The sequence below is a fragment of the Euleptes europaea genome, chromosome 18 (assembly GCF_029931775.1).
Source record: "Euleptes europaea isolate rEulEur1 chromosome 18, rEulEur1.hap1, whole genome shotgun sequence".
NCBI lineage: Eukaryota > Metazoa > Chordata > Lepidosauria > Squamata > Sphaerodactylidae > Euleptes > Euleptes europaea.
In genome coordinates, this window is record NC_079329.1 from 28604675 (window position 1) to 28631454 (window position 26780).

The following is a 26780-nucleotide window of genomic DNA, read 5'->3' on the forward strand; positions in this document are numbered from 1 at the left end:
GCCACTGTGTGAACAGACTGCTGGACTTGATGGGCCTTGGTCTGATCCAGCAGGGCCTTCCTTATGTTCTTATGTTCTTTTGGGAAAACTTGCAGTGGAGCCCAGAAGGGGGAGGACTGGACAACAGTGCCATGTGGAAACCCAAATGTGGATTCCAGATGTAAGGAGCATAAGGTTGCCAGCCTCCAGGGGGCCCCCAGGGATCTCCCAGAATGACAGCTCATCTCCGAGATCAGCTCCCCTGGAGAAAACAGGTGCTTTGGAGGGTGGGCTGTATAGCATTGTACCCCACTGAGGTCCCTGCCCTCCCCAGGCTCCAACCCCAAATCTCCAGGAGTTTCGCAACCTGTAGCTGGCAACCCTACCCCCCAACCCCTCTCTAGGGGGACCTGGCTCTCACAGAGCAGCATCAGAATTCACAGGGAGAAGGAAGAAGAAAATTGGCCCCTTTATGCTGGAAACAGTACTGTCCAAAGAAATCACTGGTGCAGATACAGTCTCAGATTAGAAACTTTCCCTTCCTTCTGCCACATACACAGAAAAATAGGAAAATTAAACCAAAGTCCAATGGCAGTGTAAAGACTGCAAGAGAGTCTGGACTGGGAGTGTACAGAACCTGCAGGTCCCTAGAGGACCTGATGCCCATTTGGGGAAGGTACAGGAGACCAAGTGGAGAGCCGCCCCGATGCACTGCTCTCCGCAGGACAGCTCTCCTTCCTGCTTCCCTCTCCCCTCACCACGAGCTCCCCATCCAAGTCCACGTTCCTGAGCAGTGACTCACTGATGCAGCCGCCTTTATGGGCACACTCAAACTGCCTGGTTGCTACAACACATGTAAACACTCCCCTCAGATGTATAAAAGGCCATCGAGACACAAAGCCGAGCGATGTTCCCAGTCTAGTGGGGCCCGGTGTTATGAAACCAGGGTGTGTGTGTGTGGCAGAGGCAGAGGCAAGGGCTGAGGGAGGACAGAGGCGAAAACAGCAGAACTGCCAGCTCTAGGGCAGACAGGCTCTAGGACAAAAGAAGGGGTCTGGGTTAAATTCCTGCTGCATAAATTAGGATTTTTCCAGGCAAACGGTGAATGTGTCTCTCATAGGGTTGCTAACTTCCAGGTACTAGCTGGAAATCTCACGCTATTACAACTGATCTCCAGCCAATAGAGATCAGTTCCCCTGGAGCAAATGGCCGCTTTGGCAATTGGACTCTATGGCATTGAAGTCCCTCCCCTCCCCAAACCCCACCCTTCTCAGGCTCCGCCCCAAAAAACCTCCCACCAGTGATGAAGAGGGATCTGGCAACCCTAGTCTCTCAACCATATTGAGGCTGAAATCCCAAAGACACTTTCCTAGAAATAAGCCATGTTGAATAACATGGGACTTGCTTTTGAGTAGACCTGATTAGGCTTGCTCCCCAAAGGGTAAAGACGGACATACTAGTGCTATAGAATGGTGGGGCTATTCTGGGACCAACCTCACTGCAACACATTTGAATGTGCTCAGTAGGATTGCCAACCTCCAGGTGGCACCTGGAGATCTTCCACTATTAGCGTTGATCTCTAGACGAACAAGATCAGTTCCCCTGGAGAAAATGGCTGCTTTTGGGGGGGGGCAGGGTGGTCTCTATGACATTATACCTTGCTGAGGTCCTGCCCATCCCCAAACACCACTGTTCTCAAGCTCCATCCCCAAAATCTCCAGGTATTTCCCAACCTGGAGCTGGCATCCCTCGTACTTAGGGTCTTATTAGGCAATATGTGAAATGCAGGTCTACCCAGGAGACACATGCAACCAGCAATGGAACAAATAGCTCCTCCCCAGGCAATTTTTTTCTAAGGTCTTTACCATAGACATTTGGGGGATTCCTGGATCATTACCCAGAAGTGACATCACTTTCAGGTTGAATGCAACCCCCTCCCCACTTTTCCTGCTGCGTTGGTCAGCAGGGCCGGCAATCCTGTTTGGGAGAATGGCCATGCTTTGAGTGGGGATGGTGAGAGAGAGTTTTACTGACATGTAATCCAAGTATTAGAGTAGATGTGGATTTCAGTGCTGGAGAGGAAGAGTCCACAGATGCCAAATAAATTAAAGGAAGGTTGCCAACCTCCAGGTGGTAGCTGGAGATCTCCTGGGATTACAACTGATTTCCAGGCAACAAAGATCAGTTCACCTGGAGAAAATGGGCACTTTGGAAGGTGGACTCTATGGCATTATATCCCATTGAAGTCCCTCCCCAAACCCCACCCTCCTCCGGCTACACCCCCAAAATCTCCTGGTATTTCTCAACCCAGAGCTGGTAACCCTAGAGGAATGTGAGAGCATAACTTGGATGGTGTAATAACCCTGCTGTCCACAAAGAAATAGCCCAGAGACAGAACACCTTTCAGCCAATTAATCAATTGATTACATTTCAATATATTTCAATGCTATAAATAAATATGCATCTCCAAAGCCTGGATATTTAAGTGCTTTTTTGTGAGATACAGAAAGGAGGTTTATGGCAATTCAATAAAAAAGCTACTGCATCGTGTTACAAGGGCATCTTCAATACCTTGTATCTTCAGTTTCTATTACAGCAGAACACCAGAACTGCCCCCCACCAAAACCAGCTAAACACACACACACAAATATATCTTTTATTCCAGTCTCCATTCAGTTAAATGGGCCACTCCCTATTTTTAATTAGCCCAGTCTTAAGCACACTTGTTTAGACATGTGCCACTAAGTTGAATGGGTCTTAGGGTCAAATAAGGTTGTCAGCTCCAGGTTTGGAAATACCTGGAGATTTGAGGGGTGGAGCTTGAGGAGGGCAGGGTTTGGGAAGGGGAGGGACTTCAGTGGGGTAGAATGCCATACAGTCCACCTTCCAAAGCAGCCATTTTCTCCAGGAGATCTCCAGCTACCATCTGGAGGTTGGCAACCCTAGGTTTAAAACAGTCATGGCACAGGGCAGCCTACGTCCCAGGCTCTCAATAGTTTTTAAAAGATAATGATGATAAGCCGCATTGGTGACTGCAACTAGAAGTGAAATTCTAGCCCAGGGAGGGGTTACTGAACCCATCCCGCCCCCTTTATCTGCTCAAATGAGCCTTCCTAAAAACATACCTTTCCTTCAGGACATTTGATTCCCTGTATATTTTTCTCTCTGGGCAGAAAAGCAGCTTGGAGGAGGCTGATTTTAAATGGAAAAGAGCAGAAGAGGAAAAGGTTAAGCTCACTCCTATGAAAGTGTGCAAAGGATTGTAGCTTCTAAATCACTGGTTCCCAACCGGGGGTCCACGGACCCCCAGGGATCCGCGAGAACTAAATTAAGGTCCGCAAAACAAAGTTATAAACCCATAATAAATTAACATTTAAATTAAAAGTTCTCTATTATAAAAATATATATTCAAATATTATTCTAAATTTAATGTTTAACTAATAGCTATAATTAAAGTTTATTTTCAAATTCTCTGAATTTTTATTTTGAACCTTGGGGTCCCTGCACCCAACAAAAAGGTCCTAGTGGTCCCTGGTCAAAAAAAGGTTGGGAACCACTGTTCTAAATGGTAATTCTATTCAATCAGCCACTTACAGCTTGCAGCCCTAATTCAAAATGAATACTATTTTGCTTATAATGTGACAAAGTGGCATTGGGGTGCGGATGAGGGGGAGACTTGTGTTGCTCATGGCCACCCGTCACAGGAAATATCCGACAGGTGCCTGTGACGCTCACACAACCACATTCCACGCTGCAAACGCAAAATGCAGCATCTGCAGGGCAGAAACATATTCTAGAGGGACAACATGGGAGCAATTTCACCCAGGAAATGTAGATATGCCTTCGTGTTACTATGGAGACGCTTGGAATAATTTTTCTTTGTTTTTAAATATGCTGTTTTAGTGTTTTTATCTAAATATAGGTAAGCCTTCTTGAGCCATATCATTATAGACAGAACAGGGCAAACAACATTTTACTACAATGCAAAACTAGTCCCCCCTCCACAGGTATGACATAAAAAAGAGGATGTGATCTTACATTCCTACACAAATTACCATTATGTCCAGTTTTTTTTGAAAAAGCATATAACATTTTTTAGGGCTTTTTTCTTATATTCAGGGTTGCCTTCAGGTAATAGGTAAATATGTCAAATAACTACAATTAGGGTACAAAAACTGATCGTTTGGGACCAGAACAAACTCCTGACTGGCCGGCCTCTTCTCTGGACTGTAAGCATGAAGACCGTTCAGACAAAGAGACACAGATTTAATTGCAAGTATGATATTTGCACATGTGTAATCAATTGCATCCCTAACAGTGCAATCCTAAAGAGAGTTACTCCAGTCTAAGCCCGTTCATTTCAATGGGCTTAGACTGGAATAACTCTGCATAGGATGGTAAAGCATCCAAAGGTAGGAGAAGCTTCTTTAAAATGCAACTCTGTTTGGACTCTCACTTTGCCTTGCCCCCTCCCCTGGAACAGAGTGTGAATCCTGCTTTTCATTGCACTGGAGCATTCCATTCTGGTTCTTTTCCCCTGCCCTCTCTTGCCCGCTGGGTGGGGCGTTGAGGAAGGAGAGATTAAGGAAGGAATTCAAGGCCAACAGATGAGGGAGGCACACTGCGCTTTGCCAAGAATGCATAACTCCAGCAGCCACATCTACATTCCTCTCTAGAGTTGCCAACCTCCAGGTGGTGGCTGGAGATCTCCCGCTATTACAGCTGATCTCCAGGCAACAGAGATCAGTTCACCTGGAGAAATGGACTCTATGGCATTTGAAACGCTTTGGAAAATGAACTCTATGGCATTGAAGTCCCTCCCCTCCACAAACCCTGCCCTCCTCAAGCTCCACCCCCAAATCTCCAGGTGTTTCCCAACCTGGAGCTGGCAACCCTATTCCTCTCTCACCGATGGTGTGGCTGAGAGGTTGAATTCAGAATCTGTGGAGGCACATCTGGGAAGAGGCTGGTGATGACTTTGTTTCTCGGCAGCACATATAACTTTGGGGCAGCCTATGAAGATGAGGCGCCCAGATAGGAGGTGCCCAGAAACAGCAAAGGATTAAACAGCATCTTCCCTCCCTTGCCTTCCCAACCTCCACCCCCAAAATGTCTAGGTATATCCCAACCCAGAGCTGGCAACCCTAGAGGACAGCCAGAAATGGGCACAGAAGAGGCAAAGTGGGGGCATGGGGGGCGAGATGGAAATGAAAAGCAATAGGGGAAGGATATACTTGAAAGTCAGTTACATACAGCGACGGTCAGTGCCCCCCAAAACTGGTGCCCCACCCACTCTAAATTTTCCTTCCTGTCCCACATCCATTTCCTCCTTAATCATTTCCACTTCAACTGCGGGGAAATGACATGTCCAAATCCAGAAAACAGACTGGATCCAACCAGCCTTTTCGCTCAATCTCAACCAATTCCTCATCTACAGCAGCTGCCCCAAATGCTTTTTGTCCATGCAGGTCTCCTTAGCCCCAGCACAGGATTTTGGGGGTCAAAGGGGACCTTTTCATCAGCAGAAAAGCAGGTGGGATCCAACTCAGTAAATATCTGGCCGGAAATTCTTAAATAGAAACCATCCAGGATTTACTGCTAGTCCCTTTATATTGACTCGATCATAACGATTTGTCCAAGAGCAGACATCAAGTCTGTGCCAAAAAGAACTCCAATGTTTTAAATATTTGTGTAGAAGATAACATTTTGGCGGCAGCAGATTTACTCACATTTCTCCAGGATTTAGTTTTAGCACTATGAATGCAGGAAAAGAATATCTGTGAGGATGTGCAAAATGCTTTTCCCCTTACCAGTGAGCAACCACCATCAGCTTCCACCTATCTGAGATTAGGGAGGAAGAAACATCCTGTTTAAATGTGTATCATGTATGATTTGCAACCTTTTGCTTTTAATTAGGGCCTAATCACATGTTCCTCAACCCTGGCAAGTATTTGGATGGAAAACCTCCAAGGAACACCAGGGGTGTGACGTGGAGACGGGCAATGGCAAACCACCTCTGTATGTCTTTTGCCTTGAAAACCCTACAGGGCTGCCAATAGGTCAGCTGCAACTTCAGGGTACTTTACACACACACAACCACATATTACAATTTTTTTGTGTGTCCCCTCTTGTCTGAAAAATGTTACCTGCCTTCTTGGAGGCCCTTAGGGATATCTAGTGGTATTCGGGTTGCCAGGTCTCTCTTTACCACCAGCGGGAGGTTTTTGGGGCAGAGTCCAATTGCCAAAGCAGCCATTTTCTCCAGGTGAACTGATCTCTATCGGCTGGAGATTAGTTGTAATAGCAGGAGATTGCCAGCCACCACCTGGAGGTTGGCAATTCTAAGTTATATGAACAGAGGAGGCTGGCTAGAAGCATGAGTGGACAAAATGGGCCCAGATTTGGGAATGGGAATCCCCGTTCTCTGGGGGATTATTTGCCACATCTTTATGTCCTGGTTTCTTGACCTCTTGCATGCTTGGCACACACTCCACTTTGGACAAAGCTTGGCTAGAAATGCCCCACGCTAGGACAGGCTCACTCGCATTGGCTGCAAAGCAGATTCAAACAAAGCACCATGTCATAGCATCAGTTTGCTGCTATCTTTTCACTATTCAGCAGCTAACAAAAAACAGGCAGGCAGAGCCTCTGCAAAAGAGACTGTGAGCACACAGGAGCAGAGATGCACCAATGCTTGTAGCCCTTGAAGCAGAACACACCCAGTTAGGGTTGCCAGGTCCCTCTTTGCCACCGGTGGGAAGTTTTTGGGGTGGAGCCTGAAGAGGCCGATCTTTGGAAAGGGAAGGGGCTTCAGTGCTACAGAGTCCAATTGCCAAAGCGACCATTTTCTCCAGGTGAACTGATCTCCATCGGCTGGAGATCAGTTGTAGTCGCAGGAGATCGCCCGCCACCACCTGGAGGCTGGCAACCCTACATAGGAAGCACAAGCCCATGCTCCAGACAGACACACAACCGCTAGTGCAAAAGGCCTCCCCATGCCACTAAAACAAGCCTGGATTGCTCTACACACATGTGGGGATGAACCCTTGGTGTCTACATGAAGGCCAGGGATGGTTAAGCAGAGAGAGAGGGCCAGGGATGGTTAAGCAGAGAGAGAGGGGAGGGGGTGGTGTTTTCAGAGTTTAAGGAGAAGAGGCTCAGCATCATCTGTGGATGGCCCAAAGCGGCTGCCTCCCTTTTCCTCCCGCGCTGGCTGAGGCCGTGGCACGCTCTCTTTTGAAGGGCCAGAAAGCAAAGTCTCTTCAGAAGGGTCATAGGGTTCACTGTCTTCCGAAAGCTCAAAGGGTGCACTCTCAGGTGAAAAGTCAGCGGGCACACTCTCTGGTGAAGGTTCGTAGGGCGCACCGTGGATCCTCTCGGGCTACGGTGAGGAAAACGAATGATCAGTGGGCAGCAATGGGGGAATCCAGAGGCATCTGCACAAGCACAGCGGCACCAGGCACGCCCCAGGCTCGGTTAACTACAGTGGCAGCCAGGGCACACGAGCAAAGGGGCTTGCCGTAGCCTTGCTGAGGAATCCTTTGCAAAAGGTTTTCACACAGCCCGGCCAGCTCATGCACATTCTCATTAGCCATTCACGGCCGATAAGGAAAAGAACATACGAACATATGAAGCTGCCTTACACTGAATCAGACCCTTGGTCCATCAAAGTCAGTATTGTCTATTCTGACCGGCAGCAGCTCTCCAGGGTCTCAGGCTGAGGTCTTTCACATCACCTACTTGCCTAGTCCCTTTTACTGGAGATGCTGGGGATTGAAAATGGGACCTTCTGCATACCAAGCAGATGCTCTACCACTGAGCCACAGCCTCTCCCCAAAGTAGCCTGGAGCCGTGTGTCTGGAAACCTGGCCATGAAGAGGGGGCAGACGGCATTCCTTCAGAGATGCAGCCATAACTAAATCGAGGGAGAAGGCCAAGATACTGGACTCAAGCAACAGGGTTCTAGATCCACATGAACACATGAAGCTGCCTTCTACTGAATCAGACCCTTGGTCCATCAGTCAGTATTGTCTACTCAGACCGGCAGTGGCTCTCCAGGGTCTCAGGTAGAGGTCTTTCACATCACCTACTTGCCTAGTCCCTTTAACTGGAGATGCCGGGGATTGAACTTGGGACCTTCTGCATGCCAAGCAGATGCGCTACCACTGAGCCACAGCCCCTCCCCATGCTTTTGTAAAAAAAAAACCCTGCCTGGCTGCCTTGAGACAAATCTGACTCGCCACTAGGGATGCCAGCCTCCAGGTGGGACCTGGGGATCCCCCAGAATTACAGCTCATCTCCGACTACAAAGACCAGTTCCCCTGGGAAAAAAATGGATGCTGGAGGATAAACTCTATGGCATGGTACCCCACTGAGGTCCCTGTCCTCCCCAGGCTCCATCCCCAGATCACCAGGAGTTTCCCAACCTGGCTCTGGCAACCCCACCCCCACCCCCTGCTGGTGGCCACAGGGTACCTGGCAACCCTACTTGCCACAGGTAACCTGGTGCATTGGTGTTCCAGGGATCCCACCCTGTGACTTCCCAAGCTGAGTGCAGCCCAAGCACTACAGCCAGCTGCTGCTTCACAACCCCACCCTGTTTTTACAGTCCTAGGCAGGCAGCAAAACTCCGAGACTTCCCTCCTGTGGTTTCACATTATCTTAGGGTCTTGCAGGCTTTCTTATTCATCATTGAGAGCCAGTGTGGTGTAAGAGTGGTGGTTTGGAGCGGTGGACTCTAAGCTAGAGAATTGGGTTTGATTCCCCACTCCTCCATATGAGCGGCGGATGCTAATCTGGTGAACCAGGTTGGTTTCTCCACTCCTGCACATGAAGCCAGCTGGGTGACCTTGGGCTAGTCACAGCTAACTTAGAGCTCTCTCAGCCCCACCTACCTCACAGGGTGTCTGTTGCAGGGGGGGGGGAGAGAAGGTGATTGTAAGCTGGTTTGATTCTTCCTTAAGTGGTAGAGAAAGTCGGCATATAAAAAACCAACTCTTTTCTTCTTACTGCACTCTGTGCTGCTTCTCCTTTAACGTAACTGCACTTGCGCCTGTTTTCATCTGTTCAGGTACTGATGGTTGTGCAACACTCCAACCAAGTGCTCCTATCAGATCTTCAGGCATGGGAAGGAGCCTGGGATACACACGGAGGTTGTGTTTCCAGGGCTGTTTTAACTTGTGCTGGATCAGAGTTTTGAGTTCAACGGCATGTTTGAAAATGACTTTTGTCGATGCCGATCTGGCTGCCAGATTGCTTTACTGGAGAACAGTGTGGAGAGAGAGGGAAACTTTAACACTCTTCTTCCCTAATGTTTTCCTGGCAGAAAAAGTAATCCATGAGATACTTTTCCTCTGCTGGGGAAAAAATGGGTACCTACATTTTCCCAAGGAGACCCGTGGCGCAGAGTGGTAAACTGCAGTACTACAGTCAAAAGCTTTGCTCACGAGCTGAGTTCGATCCCGACAGAAGTTGGTTTCAAGTAGCCGGCTCAAGGTTGACTCAGCCTTCCATCCTTCCGAGGTCGGTCAAATGAGTACCCAGCTTGCTGGGGGTAAAGGGAAGATGACTGGGGAAGGCACTGGCAAACCACCCCGTAAACAGAGTCTACCTAGTAAACGTCAGGATGTGACTTCACCCCATGGGTCAGGAATGACCCAGTGCTTGCACAGGGGACCTTTACCTTTACCTTTTCCCAAGCAGAGCTGCTTCCACACCAGAGTGTTTTGCTGTGGTGGGCAGGTTCCTGATGCAATCCTGCGTTAAATTGCCCTTGCAACTGGGATTCTAGACAGCAGAAGGTAATCTGCTTTCTCTCTCTGTTTTGCTTTCATATAGGGTTGCCAGCTTCCAAGTGGGGCCTGGAGGTGTCCCAGAATGACAACTGATCTCTAGACTACACAGATTAGTTCCCCTGGAGAAAATGGCTGCTTTGATGGATGGGCTGTACGGCTGGTGAACTCCCTTCCCTTCCTACTCCTGCCCTCCCCAGGCTCCACCCTTAGATCTCCAGGAATTTCCCAACCCAGAGATGGCAACCCAGCTTTCACACCTTATGTGCATTGAAGCCCCCCCCCCCCATTGTGTTCTCATGTGTCAGTCAGGAAGCTGAGGATTCTCCCTCCACCTTGTTCTATTTTTAAGATACTTTTCAGGAGCAGGAGTAAAACTGCATAAGAATAACACAATACCTTTTAAAAACCTTTTTAAAAAAACTCCATGGATTTTCAGAGGCACCTCTCTCCCTCCCTATCTAAAAGGCAGGCTGGGCAATTCTCTTCTGTTATGCTGATTGCTACAACTGACTAGTGCTTCTCAGGAAGTCTTGCAATTAACCTGTGGCGAAGTGGTTAAGAGGGGCGGACTAACCTGGAGAACCAGGTTTAATTCCCCACTCCTCCACATGAAGCTTACAACGTGACCTTGGGCTAGTCACAGTACTCTCTGGGTAAAAGGTCTCTATGAAATGCATAAAGGATTAATGTTCAAGTGGCAGATTTATACCCAATAAGACAAACAGCAGAAACGTGATGGGGTGGTACTGGAAGTTACTACAAAAAGAGGTCAGGGTGTAACTCTGTTTAGGATGCCACTGAAAAGTTACTACTAACTCCTAGCAGGAAAGTATATCTTTCAATACTTTCCTCATCAACCTTGACAATATGGAATATGGCCTGTTCTAGTTACATGCCCCAAATAAGCTCAAAATCCAACGGTAATGGAAACAACCCAGATTGAAAAGACTGGTTATTGGTTTTAACTGAGCACAGACCGCTTCATTGATGAGTGATTCTTAATGCTAGAAAGTGATAGCTTTTTCTTGGAAGGCAAACAATGTGCTAGCTTTGCATGGGGAACTGGACTTAGAAGCCATCTTTGCATTGATATTTCACCGAGCCCCATGGAGGGAACCTGCACAGCAGAATCAGCTCTTTTCATAGTCCCAAGAACCCTTTGCTCATTTCTAGTCCCATTAATCAACTAGGGATGGCATTTTAATTTAACTTCATATTATGCTGATTACACTTGCAATCCCCTTGGCTTTCCCTCTGAAAACGCATTTATTTGCTTAATGCCATTTCTGCCTTGCTTTTTGACTCTATCAGGTCAATGGCCTGATGCTAAAGAGTTTTTTTTTTAATCTTCCTTTCTGAAGCTGTTCCTGGCGCACAACCAGGCAACCTGCAGAAGGTAGAGGAAGAGGCACGCATCAACATCATCCCTGAAAGGGTGCAGTCTAAACATCCTGAGGCTTTCTTTTTCCTAAATGTTTACCTTGCTTTTCCTTCCCCTGATATGACTTATGATCAACAAAGACCTCTGGTCTTTCTCCTAGCTAGCAGGAGGATGGTTGATCGGCTCCAAAAGAGACCACAGGTAGGCTTAGACAGTTCCCCTAAGACAGCAAATGCGCCAATACGCTGGGGCTCCCTCCACCAGAGAAGCTTCCAGACTTTCATACTACGATTCCAATTTCTTCACACCATCGGGCTTTTCTCTTGGCCCGCCTGAATGCCTTTCCTTCTATGGTTATGTTGGGTAGGTTTAATGGGATACCCTATTCAGATCGTCTCTGCCCATGCAATATGGGTGAAATTGAAACCTTGGACCATTTGATGCTTCGTTGTCCTCACTGGTCTCAGGACAGAGAGGCCTTTATTGCTTCAATTCTTACCAACTTGAACCTTCCTTCACATTCCTGGGTGTTGTCATTTTTGCTTGGCGATTCAAACAATGGTTTGGTAACATCGAATGTGGCACGCTTTCTGGCCAAGGTTGCTGCTCTTAAGAAGAAAGAATTCTCAACGCCTACCTTTGGTAACCTCTAGTTAGATTGCTCTGTCCCTAGTCTAGCTTAGTTAGGAAATTTTATTCTCCGGGCTGACTCCTGGTTTTTAGCATTGTTAATCTATTATTGTTTTTATGCCTTTTATGTTTCTCTATGTTTTTTATCCCTTCCCTGTTTCCCCATCCCTCCCTCCTTTATTGGTCCAAGACTGCGGTCATAGACCTAATAAAATAAGTTGAAATGCGCCAATAAGAACAAAGGGGTCGGCTACTGCCAGCTTTTCCACTTGATTTCTGCCTGATCCCCCCCAAAAGCCTCCCCCCCATCACACGTGGCTTTTGTCCTCATGGGACCCACATCCCAGGCAGACTTTTGGAGACCTCATTCTTCAGAGGGAGCTCTTCTCTCGTTCACTAGTGGAAAAGTTGGCAAGATCCAGTCCAATAATTCCAGAGCAGGGCAGGACAAGTACGTATTTTTGGCTTTACACATGTAACTGTTTCCTGAGATCTCTTCCCCAAAACACTTTTTACTGGATCAATCCTTTCCTTTAGTTCTTTCAGTCTAACTAGTCCTTTCTGTGACCAAAGCATGACATATAGCACTAACTTTATTCATGGTGGAAATGGGGTATATGTCCTTCCATTATAAAGCTGTGCCACCATCTCTTATTTGAGTCCCATAAGTACCTGGATAGCCCAGGCTAACTCGATCTTGCAAAGCTAACCAGCTTTGGATGGAAGACCGCCAAGGATGTCCAGGGTTGCTAAGCAGAGGCAGGCAAAGGCAAACTACCTCAGTTTGTCTCTTGTTTTGAAAACTCTATGGGGGTTGCCATAAATCAGCTAAGTTCAATCCAACAGTAAACACACAACCAAGTTTCTGAATCCAAACTCACAGACTGTGTCTGCAAAGTTGGACAGTAATGCATGCAAATCCAAGTTACAGTTTTCATGTAAAACACTTGCAGAAAATGATGGCATACTGGAAATCAGGAGAACAAATCATACCACTCTTAGATTAAATATATGGAAACTTGTTTTCCTCTGTAGTAATCATTTTAACTGCGTGTGTGTGTATGTGTGTGTGTGTTAAGTGCCGTCAAGTTGCTTCCAACTCATGGCGACCCTATGAATGAAAGTCCTCCAAAATGACCTATCTTTGACAGCCTTGCTCAGATCTTGCAAATTGAAGGCTGTGGCTTCCTTTATTGAGTCAATCCATCTCTTGTTGGGTCTTCCTCTTTTCCTGCTGCCCTCAACTTTTCCAAGCATGACTGTCTTTTCCAGTGACTCTTGTCGTTTCATGACGTGACCAAAATACGATAGCCTCAGTTTAGTCATTTTAGCTTCTAGGGTCAGTTCAGGCTTGATTTGATCTATAACCCACTGATTTGTTTTTTTGGCAGTCCACAGAATCCGTAACACTCTCCTCCAACACCACATTTCAAAGGAATCTATTTTCTTCCTATCAGCTTTCTTCACTGTCCAGCTTTCACACCCATACATAGTAATAGGGAATACGATGGCATGAATTAATCTAGTCTTGGTGGCCAGTGACACATCCTTACACTTCAAAACATTTTCTAGCTCCTTCACGGCTGCCCTTCCCAGTCTCAATCTCCTTCTGATTTCTTGGCTACACTCTACCTTTTGGTTGATGGTGGAGCCAAGGAATAGAAAGTCTTGAACAATTTCAATTTCCTCATTGAATCATTTTAACTAGATAACCATTTAAAAGCATGCAACTAATAATTATGCTATGTGACACATCCTGAAGACTTTATATGTTCATCATCATCATCATCATTACCTTTACTGGGCATTTACATCAGCATACACTTTATATGTTATTCTAGTCTGGGGTCATATGGATATTATCTGTCAGAAGCATTCTGCCGTATTCTGAAAATCTTAAGACTTCTCCATCCATCTGGATTATACAAAGTAGTACAAAATATCTTATCGAAGAGACTGGGGTTACAAGTCTTATTTCTACATGCAGATGCTTTTAAAATATGGAAGAATGTTCAAAAATAGTATTTCCCCATCTGAACTACTTCAACCTACTTTATAGCCTCAGGATCACCTAACTGTGAGGTGAGCGTGGATTCAGCAATGCTAAATGCAAAATCTAAATCTTAAAGTGTACCGACTTTAAACACGTTTACAAAATCCAGAACTGAAACCTGAAAGTGGTACTGTCCACCACAAAGCACCATATTATTTTATTATTATTTTATTTATTCCATATCCATGGCACTTTTCAAAACAACTACATGATGAAGGCAATTTCCTGCCCCAAAGAGCTGATGATTGAAATACAAGATGCTTGTTCCTTTACCCTCTTACCCAATTTGATCTTATCCTGAATATGAATGGGAAATGTCCTGTTCCTCCAATCTCTCTAGCTCTGGCTGATTGACAGCTACACAGTCCAGTACATTGTGACCATGTAAACAGCATTCCAGCAAGGCCAAGCTTCTAGCCACAGTGGCTTTAAAATAAAACAAGAGCAGCAACGTGTTAAATCGTAAATCACCAGATTCTGCCTTCTACAGGGGATGAGAAATACTGTGCACCTGGGTGCCAAAGAGTTTTTAATAGATGGAGAAAAGTAACTTTGAATGTACTTTGCAAGAGGCTGGTGATTAGCGTGAGATGCTGTCAATGAACTGGAGCTGGTGGGAACCACGGAGCCGAATTCCCCAGGCCTCGCTTGGGAACTGCAGCTTCGAGGCCAACAGTGATACCGAAAATAGATGGAAGAGAACAATCCTACAACTGGCTCCCGGGGGGATGGCCTTGCCATAGCCTTATAGGGCCTTCTGCAACTCTAATTGGGAGAGATGTTTTATGGCTGAAGGGGGGGAACTCGTTGGCCAAAATCACCTGGCAGCATCGAGGGGCCGCAGATGTTCTTCTCAGGGATTAGAACCGCTGCAGTGTCAGACTCCCAGGGAGGAAGAGAAAGGCGTGCTGAGACAGCCCGGGATGCAGCTTAACTGGGTTATGCTCGGAAATTAGGGCTGCCAGGTCCCTCTTCACTACTGGCGGGAGGTTTTTGGGGTGGAGCCTGAGGAGAGCGGGGTTTGGGGAGGGGAGGGACTTCAAGGGCATAGAGCCCAATTGCCAAAGCGGCTATTTTCTCTAGAACTGATTTCTATTGGCTGGAGATCAGTTGTAATAGCAGGCGATCTCCAGCTAGTACCTGGAGGTTGGCAACCCGATCAGAAGTGGTAAGGGTGCTGCTGTGTAATTGTGTTTTTTTAATGGGTTTTTTTTTGTGTGCCATCAAGTCGCAACTGACTTATGGCAACCACCCACAGGGGTGTTGAACTCAATTGTTACAAGGACTGGATATATTAATATAAATGTCTCTTGGTTGGGTCAGGCCATGCCTCGCCAGGCCAGATCGAGAGTGGGGAGGGTGACTCCCTTGGCTGGCTCACGGGCTGGACAAGAGCTCTCAAGGGGCTGGATCCTGCCCCTAGACCTTATGTTTGACACCCTTGCCATAGGGTTTTCAAGGCAAGAGACATTTGGAGGTGGTTTGCCAATGCCTGCCCCGTGTCAGAACCCTGGTATTCCTTGGTGGTCTCCCATCCAAGTACTAACCAGGGCCGACCCTGCTTAGCTTTAGAGATCTGACGGGATCAGGCTAGCTTGGGGCTATCCAGGTCAGGCTGCATAATTGTGTGGCTTGGACCAAACAATGGATTATCTCCCAATTTTTGGTCCCAACATGTACAAGAGAATTTTTTTAGGGGAGGGGAGTGGGTAAAGATGTCGGAACATAAGCAGGTTTTAGATACTGGACTGAATATGAGTTCAGGGCTATGTGAACCTGCTACAAAGCACAGCATTTTGAAAATCTAAGAAGGTTTTATCTATTTCTAGCCTTTGTGGTTCTACTGGAAAGCTTGGAAATGTGCTCAAGCAAGAGGTTTCCAAGCTACACGGGGCTGGGGGTTCAGCTTCTGACTAGGGTTGCCTACCTCCAGGTGGGGGCTGGAGATCTCCCAGAATTACAACTGATCTCCAGACTACAAAAATCATTTATGCATTTATTTATTTAAAACATTTATTCCACTTCTTAATAACAGGTATTTCATGGCTTTTGGGTCCTTACTCCAGACATTCTTACAGGTGTACTTAGAAATACATTTGACTTTTCTAGCAGTATCAGAGCTAAACTAAAGTGCAGTGGATGAGTAGGGGTGGATTATGCCAAGATCAGTTCCCCTGGAGAAAACAGCTGCTTTGAAGGGTGGACTCTATAGCATTGTACCATGCTGAGGTCCCTCCCCTCCCCAAACCCCGCCCTTCCCATGCTCCACCCCCCAAATCACCAGGTATTTCCCAACCCAGAGCTGGCAACCCTATTAAGTGTGCACCCAAGATGTTTCATGAACACACTCGAAAATGCAAAAGAGACAAACATTTCCTCCAGGTGAACTATATCAGCTGGAGATCAGTTGTAATAGCAGGAGATCTCCAGCTAGTACCTGGAGGTTGGCAACTGTACTCCACCCACTCTCTAAAAACACTTGGCGGGCGCCAGAAAAGGTGTTCTCGAGTGTGGGGGACCCCTGCACTAGGCCATGCTCAAAGACCCTCCTCCCTTTGTGCACATGGATCCACTGTGGCTGCAAAACATTAATATACATCCTGTTACATTCACAGGGGCACACCCATGCAGAGAGCAGTGGTAATAGCTTCTGAAGTAATCTGCCACCTTTGATGTGGGTGATAGTAATAATTCTTCCCGAGCTCAGTGTCAAACTTACATGGCCTTGAGAACAAAAATAGCCACGCCCGCCATGCTCTCCATCCTGGGACAGAAATTCTCCAAATCTCAAATTCGAGATCGCTGGCAGGCTACAAAATCCACTAAGGCCATTTATGCACGGGAGGTTTGGCCTTGGATTTGCTGCTCTCTAGGTACACATTTTCCCCATCCAAATTCTTAAAACTCAAAAATAAGCCCCCATGTGCAGTTCTGAGAATTCAGATGGGGAAAATGCGCATCTATAGAGCGGCAAATCCACGGCAAAACCTTCCGTGCATAAATGGCCTTAGGACAACAGGCGCCTGACTGTAAATTATAGAGATGGTTTTTAGTGCTTATCAGTACAGCCTCAACCATTTTTTTTTTTTTTGGTGTGCAGAAGAGAGGAATTCTGAAACAAAACAAACGGTGCCAGGCAGGGTAAGAAGCGTCCAGAGCCACAAGGCAAGCTGACCTCAGTAGGAAAAAATTCCCCTTTGAAAGCAAAACTATTTTCCTTCCGCCATTGTATATAGAGAAACATTTTTGCAACGGGGCAAAGTTCTGGAACAGACACATCGCCAGCTTTCCCCAGGGCCCCTGCGGTCCCTTGTGATCAATCATTGTGTTGCGGAGGTGCCTGTTGGGGGGCGAATCTCTTTGTCTGCAGCCTGTCAGCTCAGTTCAGCGGGGAAGCATTTGCTCTTCATGGCCGAAGCACTTTATTGTATTCAAAGATGGGCAACCAGGGCCGGTTCCTGGTTTTGGGGGGCCCTGGGCAAAGAGTGCCAGAGGGCCCCTCCCTTCCCCTGCCTACCCCAAGCCCTCTGCTTGCATTTGCCTACCCACAAGCTCACCCACCTCCAGCCCTTTCACTGACAGCATGGGGTGGTGCATGCAGCTGGGAGTGCCGTTGCCGTGGCTGCCAGAAGTGCTACCACCACTGCGCACCACCTGCATGCCCTTCCCTGGTGACTACGGTTGCCAACCGCCAGGTACTAGCTGGAGATCTCCCGCTATTACAACTGATCTCCAGCCGATAGAGTTCCGTTCACCTGCAGAAAAATGATCGCTTTGGCAATTAGACTCTATGGCATTGAAGTCCCTCCACTCCCCAAACCCCGCCCTCCTCAGGCTCCGCCCCAAAAATCTCCCACCAGTGATGAAGAGGAATGTGGCAGCCCTACTGGAGGTTTTGGGGCGGAGCCTGAGGAGGGTGGGGTTTGGGGAGGGACTTCAACACCATAGAGTCCAATTGCCAAAGCAGCCATTTTCTCCAGGTGAATTGATCTTTATCGGCTGGAGAGGGGCCGTGGCTCAGTGTTAGAGCATCTGCTTGGCACGCAGAAGGTCTCAGGTTCAATCCCCGGCATCTCCAGTAAAAGGGACTAGGTGAGTAGGTCATGTGAAAGACCTCTGCCTGAGAGCCACTGCCAGTCTGAGCAGCCAATACTGACTTTGATGGACCAAGGGTCTGATTCAGTAGAAGGCAGCTTCATGTGGAGATCAGCTGTAATAGCAGGAGATCTCCAGCTAGTAACTGGAGGTTGGCAACCCTACTGGTGACACTGGGCAGCATATTCAGCCAGGGACACAGGTGTCACCGGAGGAGAGCTTGGGAGTGGAGGGAGGAAGGAAACGTGGGTGAGTGGCAAGGGAGGCACGGGGGCAGGAGAGGAATGTGGGGACAGTGGCGGAGACCCCCAGCAGATGTCTTGGGCTCTGGCAGCGGCACCATCTCATGGTATGCTGTGGGCGAGTGTGGTGTAGTAGTGTAGACTGAAATCCCTGCTTTGCCATGAAGCTCGCTGGGTGACCTTGGGCTGATTTCTCTCACAGCCTCCCCTAGTTCCCAAGTTACACTGTCTGCGTACAGTGTACACTTGATTGTTCTATATACGTGCATTGAGATATTCTCAGTTTAAATTCAACGCTTGTACAACTGAATTTAAACCCCACATATACCCCAGCTACTCATCCCCAGTTTCATTTGTAAAGTGAATGTCCATTGGCTTTTTCTTACAAACGGGGGTACGAGTGTACATGCAGGTCGCATGTGGGTTCTCTGTAACCTTTTAATAAGGCTACCATTGTTGGGAGGATAAAATGGGGAGTTCCATGCTGGAGGGTGGAATAAACAGGTTCTATGGTGGGACAGATATGCACTAAATAGATAAATACAAAAGAACTTCCAAATCCTGATCTCATTTGCACACACCCCAAAACAATTCTGTAACAAGACAGTTATATTTCCTTGATTATCACAACAAGCCTGTGGAGATGGCTGCCATCATTCCCATTTGACCAACAAGGATAAGACTGGGTGGTTTGTCAAGGGTCACACTGTGAGTCTGAGATCCCTGCTGGGATTTGAAGCTCACATTCCAAAGTTTAAACAAACTGTCCCACCCCTGAAACACTTGGGCTCTGCACAGCAGCTAGTTATGGGGTGGCTCCTCCTAGGCTCAGCCAGGGTAGTGCAATTGCTAAAACATGATGTTTGAAGGCAAGAATCCCACATTCAAGCCCCAGCTTGGCCAGGAAGATTGTTGGGAGACTTTAGTATGCCAGCATGGTGTAGTGGTTAAAAGCAGTGGACTCTAACCTGGATGAACCGGGTTCAATTCCCCACTCCTCCCCATGAAGCCAGCTGGGTGACCTTAGGCCAGTCACAGTTCTCTCAGAACTCTCTCAGCACACGTGGAGGCAGGCGATGGCAACCCACCACTGAACATCTCTTGCCTTGAAAACCCTACGGGGTCGCCACAACTCAGCTGTGACTTGACAGCACACAGATACACATCACTCCGAGTGACATCTCATGTCATCTCATATCATGAGGCGTAAATTCTGCTTGCTGGCAAAAAGATGCAGTACAGATTTGGGGATACTGCCGGGAAAAGGCGCTATTTTTCCTATTTTCCATCTGCATGGTGTAGACCTCTCGGACGGCTCTCTCTTGATCAAGACTCTCCTCCCCCTCCTCCCCTCCCCCCCCAAATGGCCCTGCTCCCAAACTAGCAGCCATGAGACGAAATGAAAAGATAATAATAACAACAATTGGAGATCTTCTGTTATCTGAATCGCTGAAGAATAACCCGATAGATGTGAGTACACCAGACCCACGCCATTCACAGGAAATCCATGCCCGGGATTACCATTAATTTATCGCACAAAATTGAACAAATGTAATTATTACATTTGTGGCACAATGGGAGTAAAAACAGGCTAGAAACCACATCACACAAATAAGTGAAATTGTGCCTGTGAATGGCGAGGGTGTACCATATTCTTGTTGTCTTTTTGGCCAAATGACCAAACCAGAATTAAAGTCAGGGGCAGGCTACATTTGCATGGTCAAAAAGATTTTATCTGCTCAATATCCAGTTTACGCTTATAATGAAGCTGCTGCTGCTGCTATGACTTGCAGCCCTATGTGTACTTACTTGGAAACAAGTCCCATTGAGTTCTATGGGCTTCCTCCCAGTTGAGTATGCACAGGATTGCAGCTTTAGTACTTATACAGGATTTTAGTTTAAGTCTATACCACGTACTATGTTGTCATCCCCAAGTGGTAGATGCTGGACTCAGGCTTAGTTAACGAACCCAAGGCTTGGCTGTGATTTGACCCAGAGACTTGCTTGCTCCCAGCGGATTATCTTAACGACTATATTACACAAGTCCAGCATAGGGGTGCCAGCCTCCAGGTGGGGCCTGGGGAATCTCCCAGAATTACAGCTCATCCCCAGACTATAGAGATCAATTCCCCTGGGGAAAATGGCTGCTTTGGAGGGTGGACTCTACGACATTGTACCCCACTGAGGTCCCTGTCCTCCCCAGGCTCCACCCACAAATCTCCAGGAGTTTCCCAACTTGCAGCTGGCAACCCTACGCCCCCACCCCCCACCGGTGGCTAGGGAGGACCTGGCAACTCTAGTCCAGCATCTAACAAAATTGTTCATGGATGAATTCATAGCATAGGAACTAGACCTTCAAGGCTCTTTAACGATTCTAAGGTTTATTGCCCTCAATGTGTGCAGTGTGCAGGCAACTCAGGGGCTCTCCTGTGTGGAAATTATTGCCAGCCCACTTCCACAAAACCCAGGCGGATTGTGACACTGACTTGGAATTGTTTTAGACTCCAGTGAAGAAATACTTCATTATGAACACTAATGAAATCTCCTGAGCTGTAACGATACACATCTCCAGATTTTCCTCTTTGGGGTGGATCCTCCAGCTTTTTCATTGGTGCAAGAGGAAGGAGGGTCCCTTTTTGACCCCTGAAAAACCTGCAGTCAGGAAGGGAACTGGGCGAGATCACCCCTCTTGCATCAGTGGGCAAGTTAGTAGGATCCAGCCCTCATTTTCTTCTCTTTCCTTTGCTGTGCCTTTAATTTTCTCCCATTTCTCAATCAATGCAGACCCGAATCTTCCCTAACATGATCCATGGAGCTTCCATTAAGTGTATTTATAAACCTGGTTTTGGTGGTAGTTCATAATCCTTATATACTGGAGTATTCCCGCCTTTGAGGCATGATATAATTGGGAATGCCCAAGCTGTGAATCAGAGGGCTATATTGGTCAGCTACTTGTCAGATTCCTCCGCCAGACATAACTAGATCCTCTTTCACGTTGTGGTAGTAAGAAACGCAGTAGCATTTTTTGCTGGTTTTCGTGGGGGATCGTGCTGCCCTTTTTCGATGCTTGTCCCGCCGATGCGGGTTCCCCTTTTCTCGCAAGATCCCACTTTCCCTTCCTCTGCAGGCCTCAAAGCTTGGACCACTGCAGAAGAGGAAACCCGGCTTGGGGCGGCACATTTTTGTTTGTTTGCTATTATGAGATCTGAAGGCAAGGCTGGGAGCATGCTGGGAACACGGCTGCAGAGCAGAACAAAGCAGCCTCCCACGGAAACTACAAAAAGCTCCGGGAGGTGAAGGGTCATGAATGAAAGAATCTGTAACCCACACCGCATCAGATTTAATTTTTCAAGCAAAGTAGCAAATGCAACCACCACCACCACCCCACCCGCCCCGGGAACAATGCCATTACTGACTCCTAATGAGGAGGATCGACATTCTGCTTGCCTGTGAAAGGGCAGTTGTACGTTACAGACGCCTTCCCCAAATCAATGCCACGCCATGCACATTAGAGAAGCTATCTTAATGCGTTGTAACTTGAAGGACACCACTTGACTCTCTGTCTTCATATGAAATAATGGGCTGAATGTATTCTGCTACAGTTCTGGGCAAAGTTTGCATCGGGAGGGGTGTCTAAAGCCAGCGTTGGAAATTTAGCAAAATTTGGGGCACTGTGTCTTAACTTTCAGCTTCCCCTCTCTCCAAGATTCCAGTGATGACCGAAATCCTGAAGGTCCTACTGACGTTGTGCTGTAATGTGGGAGTTTTGGGAAGTCCTGTTTGGTGGGTGGGGTCAGAGGGGGCATCACGCTTCAGGGCCTTCAGCAGCCAGAAGAAATAAGCAAAAAAACAAAAACCTCACAAGAAACAGATCGAAAGGGGACCCCTTACCTGGTAGATCATGACTTTGAAGTTCCTGCGCTTCAGCAACTCCGCCTCATTGGATTCCAGCTTCTTGATTTGCCCACCCTGTTTCTCCAGGTTCTGCCGGACCGTTTTCACGTTGACGCTGACTTTGCGGACTTTCTCCAGCATCTTGTTGACAGTGTTGCTGGTGGTGGTGTGGGCCTTGGTGAGCTTGGCTAGCTCCCCTTGGATGCTGGCCACCACCCCGTCCATCTCCTGCTGCCTCTCCTCTAGCTGACTCTGGGTCAGCTGGATCTGATCAACGGCCCCAATGATCTTGTCCAGGAGGGTGAGCACCATAACGCCATTGATCTGGTCGGATTTGATGGGCTCCTCGCTGGTGGGCTCCTCGGAGGCCTCAGAGGCCGCTGGTTGCTCGACAATCTGGAGGGTGGTGTCTGCCATGGTTGCTCAGGGGTCCTGGCTAGCAGAGCCTGGAGAGGTTTGTCACCGCAGGGTCCAGAAAAAGAGGGAAGGCGAGACCGAATCCGAGATCTCTCAGGGCTGGGAGGCGAGCCAGAAGCCGAGAGCGCAGCGCGTGGATGTGTGCTTCAATTGAAATGGCACAGCCCTTGCCAAGCTGTCGGGGGAAACTGTCCTGCAAAATATTCCAGGCTCCCCAGCCATTGGCTGACTCCACCTCAACTGGAGGAAAAGAGCCTCTTGCCAAATGCCTGGCAGCCCCACCCCTTTTTTTCTGAAATGATTAAAATAGTTGGAGAGGAGGCAACAGCTTTAGTATGCAAGCTCAGGCAGGGCTCGCTCACTCCACGCTCGCAGAGGAATGTAAAAATGTTCATACTCGGCAGCCTCTGTTTTCACTAAGTTGAAAGGCAGGGATTCCTAACCAAATTTCCAGGGAATCCGCCCGGAACAAAAATGCTCTGTGCAGAGCAGCCGGAGAGCCTTTTGCTGTTCTGTGTATAACTGCAAATGTTCAAGAGCGGCTGGCTGGAAACAGCTGCACGGAGGAACACAGCTGGGATAACCCAGAGACCTCTGACTTCAGCGGGGCCTGCACAAGCTTTAAAGATTTCCTTTTAAAGGCACAGAATGACAATTGCGGGGCGCATGTGCCTCCGATCACTCAGCACACACAACTGGCTCTGCTGCTGTGTGCCCACAGTGATGCGTTCCCAGGAGCGAGCATGTCTCGAGACACATGTTTTTATTTACATGTAATGAATATACATGGATGAGGAGGAGGATTCTGGCTGTTGTCTGGCACAGTCGGTGAACATGTTCTTTGTGAACCATCTGACACAAAGGGTGACATTTTCTTGTGGTGCAGCCAGGCAGAAGGCATTTCCAGTACCCTAATAATCTTAGACGAATAAGCCTCTTCTAATAATTCTCTAATAATCTGAAAATTGACGGAAGCTTCAGGGGGAAAAAACACAGTAGCATGCAAGAATTCCTTCTCCCAATATGAAGCAACAAGGCAGTTTATGAATTGGCTGACAACTTATTTTGCAAGCAAGTTAGATAAAGCTGTTGTCTTAGTCTGATTTGGGCGCCTCTGGATCGATGCACCTTGGTCCCTCCTTGTGACCGGCAATAACATATGAAGCAGGGAGAGCACAGGGGCTGGAGCGTTGGGTGTGGCTGTGATAACCCTATGTTCAAAACCCTGCTCAGCTGTGGAGCTTTCTGGGTGACTCGCTGGGTGTTCAGTGGGCACAGCGCAGGATTGTATCAGCACTGGGCAGTACCATGGCGACCACCTGCCTGCTGGACTTCAGGCTTCAGCTCCAAATCCAGCTCCACAATTGTCTGCAAGGACGACGAGATGGAGAGTGCATACTCCTTGTCTAGATTTTGAGAAAGCTGCCTGATGGTCTGGCTGTAGAAATAGGGCTGCCATCCTCCAGGTGGGACCTGGAGATCCAGAATTACAAGTAACTTCTGGACTACAAAGATTAATTGCCTTGGAGAAAATGGCAGATTTGGAGGGTGGGTTCTATGGCATTGTACCCCACAGAGGTCCCTCCCCTCTTCAAACCCTGCCCTCCCCAGGCTCCACCCTCAAATCTCCAGGAATTTCTCAACCTGGCAACCCTATCTACCTTGCTTGGAGTGATAATGGCCCTGTCTGAATGGGATGCCTGGAGTGCCATGGCAGTCATTCTGCCTAGGAGGAGAAATTCAGGCTGTACTTTGAGCTTTCTGTTTTGCCTCTATGGCGACTGGCTTTTTCATAGGGTTGACAGGTCACCGCTAGCCACCGGAGTGGGATTGGGAATTAGGGTTGCCAGATCTAGGTTGGGAAGCTTCTGGAGATTTGGGGGTGGAGTAGGGTTGCCAACCGCCAGGTACTAGCTGGAGATTTCCTGCTATTACAACTGATCTCCAGCTGATAGAGATCAGTTCACCCGGAGAAAATGGCCACTTTGGCAATTGGACTCTATGGCATTGAAGTCTCACCCCTCCCCAAACCCTGCCCTCCTCAGGCTCCACCCCAAAAACCTCCCACCGGTGGCGAAGAGGGACCTGGCAACACTAGGGTGGAGCCTAGGGAGGACAGGGACCTCAGTGGGGCACAATGCCATAGAGTCCACCCTCCAAAGCATCCATTGTCTCCAGGGGAACTGATCTCTGTAGTCTGGAGATGAGCTGTCATTCCGGGAGATCCCCAGGCCCCACCTGGAGGCTGGCCTCCCTACTTTTTCAAGCAAGATGGAGAAATTCCAGTGACTCCACTGGCTCATGATTTTTGAGGATAGTTAAATGATATATGGAACAGAACAGAGAGGCTCACAGAGATTGGTATATTCCAGAAGTTAATGCAACAAAATGTTGGAGAAGAGGCAGGCCTAATATCGGTAAAGGCCAGCATACACGAGGCATTCATTCTTTATTGGCTGTGATTATGAAAACCGCCAGATAATCACCACCTAAAATGCTGGCAATCGCTCTAGACGGTGCGCCACATAAATGGAGGCACATGATCAGTCTGCTGCTGAGATGTTGACAACCATTATGTATGAAAGTACTTAGACCATAATTACAGACAGAGGGATGGATCCACAAAGCTTTTCTGCTGGTAGAATAGGGAGGGGGGGTCCCTTTTGACCATCCAAAAAGGCTGTGCTGAGGATTGTGGGACCTGCAAAGACAAAAGGCATGTAGGTCAGGGCTGCAGTAGGGAGGGGGAAAGCTGGCTGGATCCAACTCAGAAATCTTGTTCAGATCTGAGAATTATTCAGATCACGTTGTTGTTTTTTGTTTTTTGCACAGTTATTTAAGAAAATGACATTCACTTTTCTTCGGATAGCTCTTCCAAGGTTGCATTTTCTTGTCTCTCCAATTATAACTCCTTAATCCTTGCAATTTCCCTGACCTAGATAGCCCCAGGCTAGCCTGATCTTGTCAGATCTCAGAAGCTAAGCAGGATTGGCCATAGTTAGCACTTGGATGAGAGACCACCAAGGAATACCAGGGTCAATTTGCAGAGGAAGGCAATGGCAAGCCACCTCTGTTAGTCTCTTGCCCTGAAAACCCTACTGAGTTGCCATTAGTCGGCTGCGATTTGATGGCAGTTTATACACAGTTCTTGCAACAAAAGACTACGTTTAGCTGTTTATTTATATGTGGCATGCCCTTTCTGTCGCTTGAATTAGAGCTCTGTTTTGTCATGACCCATATATAAAAATATAGATTGACTGACTGGCAGAGCATCTGAGAGACCAACTTATACACATGCCATTTTGTCAAAAGCACTCTACCAAATAGTGTCAGCTGCCTCCATGTCTCAGTCTTACTAAAGAGCAGACTTGTCTGAAGCAGAACAAAATGCCTTTGCATTCCCTGAACAAAGCTTGCACAGTGCAAACATTCGGAAGGCAGCCATTACCCCCATGTGTCCTCTTTTGTGCATGAGTATGTGCAGGGAGAGTGTACACATGAGCATTAGTAGCAGGAACTGCTTGGCTGGAACTTTCTCTGGCTTTGAACCCCAACAATTCTGGCAACCTGCCCAGAGGACAGTCTGGGTCAATAACATTCTAATTAGCTGGCAGCTGTAGACATGTGCCTATCTAATGAGTGCTTGTGTGTGGTTCACACTTCCTTCCTGAACTGTGTTGTTGTCTTTAGTGGGGAGCGCAGTTACCATACACAGCCAGTGAGAGGAGCTATGCCTTGTAGCTTAATTTGGAGATAGAAGTTGCTTTCTGAGAGCAATCAAGGAATGTGGGTGTAAGGTGCTGTCAAATCGCAGCCAGCTTATGGCAACCCCATAGGGTGGTTTACCATTGCCCTCCTCTGCATAGCAACCCTGGTATTCCTTGGTGGTCTCCCATCCATTACTAATTAGGGCTGGCCCTGCTTAACTTCTAAGATCTGATGAGATCAGGCTAGCCTGGGCCAACCAGGTCACAGCAATCAGGGAATACCTGCTTCCAAATGAGAGGTGGGTATATGGCTGGGGTAAAAGTGGCATTCACCCCCTGCCATTGCTAGCAGATTAAATCTGTATGCAAGAAAAAAAGAAGGCTGCCACTTACCCCAGTGTGTTCTTGGCTATGTGGAACAACTCACATTATTAGTCAAACAGAAGGTGTGCAGCTGACAACAGTTGCATTCAGACGTCATGAAGAAATCACAATTTGTTTGTACCGAGAACAAGCCCGAAACTCTTGGGGTCACATGCTACTTCCTTCCTCCTCCTTCTGGGGGTTAATAATTCTTGTTTTGCAGGC

General features: G+C 47.7%; 1 protein-coding gene across 1 annotated transcript in view; it reads right to left on the reverse strand.

The window, feature by feature from the left end:
• Positions 1 to 22741, reverse strand: part of CAVIN1 (caveolae associated protein 1) — a 35039-nt gene extending 12298 nt beyond the window's left edge. Inside the window, exon 1 of the mRNA XM_056863675.1 lies at positions 22066 to 22741. Within this exon, the coding sequence (XP_056719653.1) occupies positions 22066 to 22485 (420 nt within the window). The 5' untranslated portion in view covers positions 22486 to 22741. The remainder of the gene's footprint in view (positions 1 to 22065) is intronic.
• Between the last annotated feature and the right edge of the window lie 4039 nt (positions 22742 to 26780).